The sequence below is a fragment of the Cyprinodon variegatus genome, unplaced genomic scaffold (genome assembly GCF_000732505.1).
Source record: "Cyprinodon variegatus isolate N-32 unplaced genomic scaffold, C_variegatus-1.0 Scaffold294, whole genome shotgun sequence".
NCBI lineage: Eukaryota > Metazoa > Chordata > Actinopteri > Cyprinodontiformes > Cyprinodontidae > Cyprinodon > Cyprinodon variegatus.
Genome location: NW_015150747.1, coordinates 872,854 through 878,966, shown reverse-complemented (window position 1 = coordinate 878,966; position 6,113 = coordinate 872,854). Strand labels below are relative to the sequence as shown.

General features: G+C 44.5%; 1 protein-coding gene across 2 annotated transcripts in view; it reads left to right on the top strand.

The window, feature by feature from the left end:
- The window catches only part of sf3b3 (splicing factor 3b subunit 3), a 31,838-nt gene that overhangs the window by 4,924 nt on the left and 20,801 nt on the right, over positions 1-6,113 (top strand). For both annotated transcript variants that reach the window (XM_015383798.1, XM_015383799.1), the window contains exons 4-11: positions 511-681; positions 788-960; positions 1,143-1,284; positions 2,746-2,858; positions 2,937-3,074; positions 3,183-3,286; positions 3,357-3,522; positions 3,624-3,719. In XM_015383798.1, the coding sequence (XP_015239284.1) occupies positions 511-681; positions 788-960; positions 1,143-1,284; positions 2,746-2,858; positions 2,937-3,074; positions 3,183-3,286; positions 3,357-3,522; positions 3,624-3,719 (1,103 nt within the window). The remainder of the gene's footprint in view (positions 1-510; positions 682-787; positions 961-1,142; positions 1,285-2,745; positions 2,859-2,936; positions 3,075-3,182; positions 3,287-3,356; positions 3,523-3,623; positions 3,720-6,113) is intronic.

Below are 6,113 nucleotides of genomic sequence, written 5' to 3'. Positions count from 1 at the left end.
TTGCCAACGCTTTTAAAAGTCGATTTTTATCGATTTTATCGATTCGTTGTTGCAGCCCTACTATATTTACCTTCTAAACTTGTGTAGTGCACCTTTAGTTATTTGCGATATTTTAGAGATAAAAGGGCTGTTTCTTTAGACATCCCCCAAAGCCGGGCATACACTGTGCGATATTTTCAATAGTTGCACACTCTTATGCGACCTTACGACTGCCGTTTGAATATCAGACATGTTTGATTTTCTCCCTACCTTATGATTCCTGGTTGGGAGGTGGTCGTAAAAGGCTGATGGCCCCTCGTTACCCTACATGACACTTGATCAGGCTGAACGTCGGCCCGATCGGAAAATTCTTGTATAACTGGAAAATCTGCCCAAAAAGGGCAAAAATCGTACAGTATAGGCCCGGGTTAAGTGAAGTCTGTCAGAGCGGGTTTATCCAAGCTTAGACTTCTCACATCGGTTAGGTTCAAGTTAAATGATGAGGTTGTTGTACGCTTTTGTTTCTTGCAGATTACATTGTTGTGGGAAGCGACAGTGGTCGCATCGTTATCCTGGAGTATCACCCATCAAAAAACCAGTTTGAGAAGGTCCACCAGGAAACGTTTGGGAAGAGCGGCTGCCGGCGCATCGTTCCAGGACAGTTCCTGGCTGTCGACCCAAAGGGAAGAGCTGTGATGATCGGTGGGTGTTGTTGACGTTCCCTCCAGTGAGGCTGGTTTCCGTCTCCTGTCCTTCAGATTTATCAGAGCTACTGAAGCAAAGCAGCTGTTTTCTTTCTGATTTCCAGGAGCGATAGAGAAGCAGAAGCTGGTTTACATCCTGAACAGAGACGCTGCTGCCAGGCTCACCATCTCTTCTCCTCTGGAAGCTCATAAAGCCAACACGCTGGTTTACCACGTGGTCGGAGTCGACGTTGGCTTTGAGAATCCCATGTTTGCCTGTTTGGAAATGGACTACGAGGTGAGCCCCTGTTGGACGCATCGGTACCTCTGCTGCTGTGGCTGTGATGAGTTTGTCATGTCTCTTCTCTGACTTTCACTGAAGAAAGATTTACCATCTCTGATCCTGACCCTGATCTGGGATCAGAGGCCCCAACACCTCAACTCAACCCCACGGATTCAGTTTCACTTGTTTATTTGCAGGAAGCCGACAACGACCCGACAGGAGAAGCTGCTGCAAACACCCAGCAGACCCTGACCTTTTACGAGCTGGATCTGGGCCTGAACCACGTGGTTCGGAAGTACAGCGAGGCTTTGGAGGAGCATGGAAACTTCCTGATCACTGGTGCGTTAGTCTCCTAGACTGGTTACAGACTGTCAGCAAGTTACCCCAGTTATCAGGAGGAGGATTCAAACAGCCGCCTTTTTCAAGCAGAGCTTCTCAGAGGATCTAGTCTCACAGCTTAGGCCCTTAATGATGCCCGTGTAGTCGGACGAAAACCGGCTGTGGGTTGGGCTTTAATGTAGCACGACTAGGGCCAGGACTTTAATTTGGATTCATTCATCCAAAGCATTTTAACATATATGAACACAATTAACTGTATTTTCTAATATAGATCCTAAAGTCTAAAGCAGGAACCTTTGAAATCTCTGCTTTTTCCGTAAAGTCCTGAACTTAAAAAGTGAACTTATAAAAAGTTATAATAAAAAAAACACTGCCGTATTCCATAAAGCAAAGCCTTAACGAGGCTGCGCAGCGTCTCAAACCAGAACAGATGGAGAATGTTCATATTTTAAAAACATAATGAGATCCACATCTGAAGAAAAGAAAAACGCAGTGGGACGGTTTATTTGCTGACTGGGGCAGAGAGGTGATTCTGATCTGTGGGGGCTATTGATAGTTTTCCTATTTTTTATAAAAAAAAAAAAAAAACTATGAATAAAAGTTTTTTGCCACGCTTATCCCCTCTGTCTGCCCTGCGTTATTTATTTTTTTATTTTTTGTGAAGCTCAAAGAGAATCACTTATCTGCTTTCTCTCCTGATCTCCTATCACGCATAAAATCAAATTTTTTTAATGTTTCATTCATTTTGTCTTCTGGCCCACTTACTATATAAGCGATGTGCGACTCCAAAACTGTTTACCTGAGCGATTAACAGGTTTATTTTGTATTTCCCCCCAAGGCGGATGTGTTTTACTTTGTAGCCACGTTTCTCTTCCTGTCAGACCCGTGAATTTGCCGCTGAATTTCTGCGTAGTCCGACTAAAATAAACCTGGGCTCCATCTCAGTCGCCGCTATGCCGTCCCCTTTCGTAAAATCGTGTCGGCTGTGATCATTCCCATTGACTTTCGATAAGCGCTAAACGCTACGGCCTTTTCCGACACGATTTTTTGTCAGATCGGACGCAAAATCGTATTCGATGAGTTCTGTGCTTAACTGTGACGCAGGAGCAGTATTGCAGAAGTTGGTCGATTTGGGATATTGAAGCTTAAAAACTATTAAGACCCACAGGCACCATAATGAGCGCCGCATGTCTGAACATGTAGCCCCCCCCACCTTCTGTTTGTTTTTGAGTCGTTCCCTTAAAGATCCATTGACGTCTTTGGATCCTTGTCTTGCAGAACAACTGGTGCTGATCAAAGTGTTGCAGATGTGATGAGTTTTTCATGTCTCTTCTCTGACTCAAAAAGTGGAGAAACATTCAAATCTCTGATCTGGATGCAGATTTTCTTCTCAACATCATGGACGGTCCTCCGCTGAAACTGAAATAAAGCTGTTATTGTTTGTCCCTCCTCTCCGTTCAGTTCCCGGCGGTTCAGACGGACCCAGCGGCGTCCTGATCTGCTCTGAGAACTACATCACCTACAAGAACTTTGGAGACCAGCCAGACATCCGCTGTCCCATCCCTCGCCGCAGGGTGAGTCCTTCAAAAAGGAATCTTCCTGCTGATGTCGGTCCTGTTATCTAATCCCCTCCCCTCCAACCTTGTTTACAGAATGATCTGGACGACCCGGAGCGCGGCATGATATTTGTCTGCTCAGCCACCCACAAGACCAAGTCCATGTTCTTCTTCCTGGCTCAGACGGAGCAGGGGGACATCTTTAAGGTCACGCTGGAAACGGACGAGGAAATGGTGAATTTAAGCTTTTCCTCCTCTTTAGGATCAGATTTCTGCTCTTAAACGTTTGAGACGCAGATTAAGCGATAAAAGAATCTGACTTGAATTATTTTCCTGTTTTAGGTCACTGAAATCCGCCTGAAATACTTTGACACAATCCCCGTGGCGACGGCGATGTGCGTGCTGAAGACTGGCTTCCTGTTTGTGGCCTCTGAGTTTGGAAACCAGTAAGTTCTCGATTTCCTTCATCTTGTTTCTTTCTTTTGGATCTCTGACCAGTGAAAATCTGCTCCTCAGTTATCTTTACCAAATCGCTCACCTGGGAGACGACGACGAGGAGCCAGAGTTCTCCTCAGCCATGCCGCTGGAGGAGGGAGACACCTTCTTCTTTCAGCCGCGACCGCTGAAAAACTTGGTTCTGGTGGATGAGCAGGAGAACCTGTCGCCCATCATGTCCTGTCAGGTCAGGCTGTCTCATCCAGCAGAGGGGGAGCAGATGGGAATTCTTCATTTTACTCCATCGGGTGGATCTGTAATCTGCTTGTTACCTCTCTGTCTCCTTAGATCGCAGATCTGGCTAACGAAGACACGCCTCAGCTGTATGTGGCCTGTGGACGTGGCCCGAGGTCCACCCTGAGGGTCCTCCGACACGGACTAGAGGTAAGCCTACCTCCTCTGAGGGACACGGACACTCCAACACATTGCTGGCTGAAGAGCTGATGAGCTTTTCATGTCTCTTCTCTGACTGAAGCTGAAGAGTCTGTTTATGTTCTGATCTCAGCGGAAAGCAAAGTGTGGCTGTAAATCCTACTTCCAAACATCGGCATTGATCGCTCAATTTGTTCTGTTTCCTGCTCAACCTCGCAAGCAGATAAACGGAGGGCAGAGCACTCACGTAAAAGTAGCACTACAAGATTATATTTGCTCAAGTAAAGATAAGAAGTCATCTAAGAAATTATTCGCGTTAGACAAGAAAGTATTCGTTACATATAGCCTAGTAAACTAGCCCCACCCGCCAGCGGCCAAAATCATTTTTGCCTGCGAGTGGTCTAGTCTCGATCAATGCCCCAGGGCCTAGAACTGGCGGGCCAATCACTACGCAGAGATGTGGTATGAATTTCTGGATGCAAAGTGGGCGGGGGTTTGAGGGCGTGACCACAAAGCTGTGCGACGCTGGAGAAAACACAACAAGGAAGATGGAAACAACTATTGAACAGTTCTCGTTTAACTCAGCTTTGGAATCAGCTTTGGAAGGATTAGACTTGGGGTTTTCATTGAAGCATAAGCAGGAAGAGGCTCTACGCTCATTCATTTTTAAGAAGGACGTATTCGCCGTTTTACCAACAAGCTGTATGTTTACACTCTCGCACCAGCTTTCTGTCGCTCTTACTACGTCACAGTCAGTTGCTCTCATTGGTCAGAGCGTTGGCCAATAGGAACACACATGGTTTAAAAAACATGGGTTGTTCTCAAGAATCTTCTGATGACTTATTAATCGGGACCAGACTAAATTACACATTTAATCTCAGATTTAGTCTAGTTTATCAGGCTATGTTTAAAAGATTGGACATTTTATAGTTAGAAATAAAGCAGGTAGTGACTTTATGTTCAAGTTCTGCTATTTTAGAAATAAAATACAAATCAATGAGATGATTACAAATAAGGGAAATCCTTAACAACTTAAACAAATTAAGATAAAATCAAACCTTGCTGTGATTAATGTACATATTTTAGAGATCTGTTTACTGCAGTTACTACCCACCTCTGCAGATGAAACAGGACTGAAGCGCTGCTATCAGTGAGGTCGTTTTGACCAAACGTCTGAAAAGACGCTGTTCGGTTTGCTAAATTGGACCGGACCCACCTGGAGGGACATTTGGGTCCAAACCTTAACAGGTCCCAGTGATTGTTACTAGACCATAGGGCCAGTCGCTTACTCTGCTGGATAAAAAGCTTTCTGTGTTTTTTCACTATTTAACACAAAACCAGAGAGTAAATTTCCTGGCAGAAGTGAGGAAAAGAAGAAAGGTTCAAAGATCAGTTGTGAAAAAAGCCCAAAACTGTCCTTGCCAAGAAGGAACGGAGACAACAAGCTGTGGGAATAAAGTCGGAGTTAAGCAGGAGCCAAATATGTGGAAGCAGGAATGCGCTCTGCCAGCAGATGGCGCCAGTGTCCAGTAATATTTGCCGTTTGCTCCATGCAGAAAATGGTTTTCATGCACCAAAAGGACAAAGTAAACCTCACCAGGAGGATTTGTTTATAGATGAATCTATTTTTCGGTGGAGGGTTTTCACAGGTATAATAGATATCAAAGTATCCCCATTATTGGTTCGATCATAACCATGTTTAAAGTATCAATCAGATCATTAAAAACTGCATTTATTTATTAAATGCATTCATTTCATCCATTAATTAACAGGTTAGTTATTTTATGTTTCTGAATGTGATGCTAAAATTTATTTAACCAAACATTGAGGCCTTCATCCAGTCAAACTTTCACACAATGGAGGGACCTGAATGCATTTACAGTATACAGTAAATCCTTATGTCTCAATTATGATAAATAAACGATGAAACCACTAAGCCAATGCTCCATTTCCTCGGCCTCCAACTGTTAGATGGCTCTGCCCAAAGGGAAACCTGAGCCGGCGTTAACGGGGCGTTTTTACTGCCGACGAAGTAAAGCATGAACCTGCCTGATCAGCAGCAAGATGAAGGAATGTTAATGCGTTTCTATCTGAATTGGCCAGAGTTTAATTGGACCATAGATTGTGATTGCTATGGAAACGGAGGTCTTCCATCCCTGCTTCTTAAACCAAAGCTTTCATGGACCTACAGCCGCCTCTTCCTGATTGCTAACTAGCATGTCTAGTGTTAGCACTTCAATACTGTAATCATACATCAGGGCCCCGCAGCCTGCATAGAGCAGCGCAAACGGCTTCCTGTATAAAGGTCCGCTATAGAACAGTTTCTTGGACCGAGGGATTAAAGGAATGGTACACCCAAAACATGATTAGCCTTCATTTTCTACTCACCCCAATGCTGAACAACAC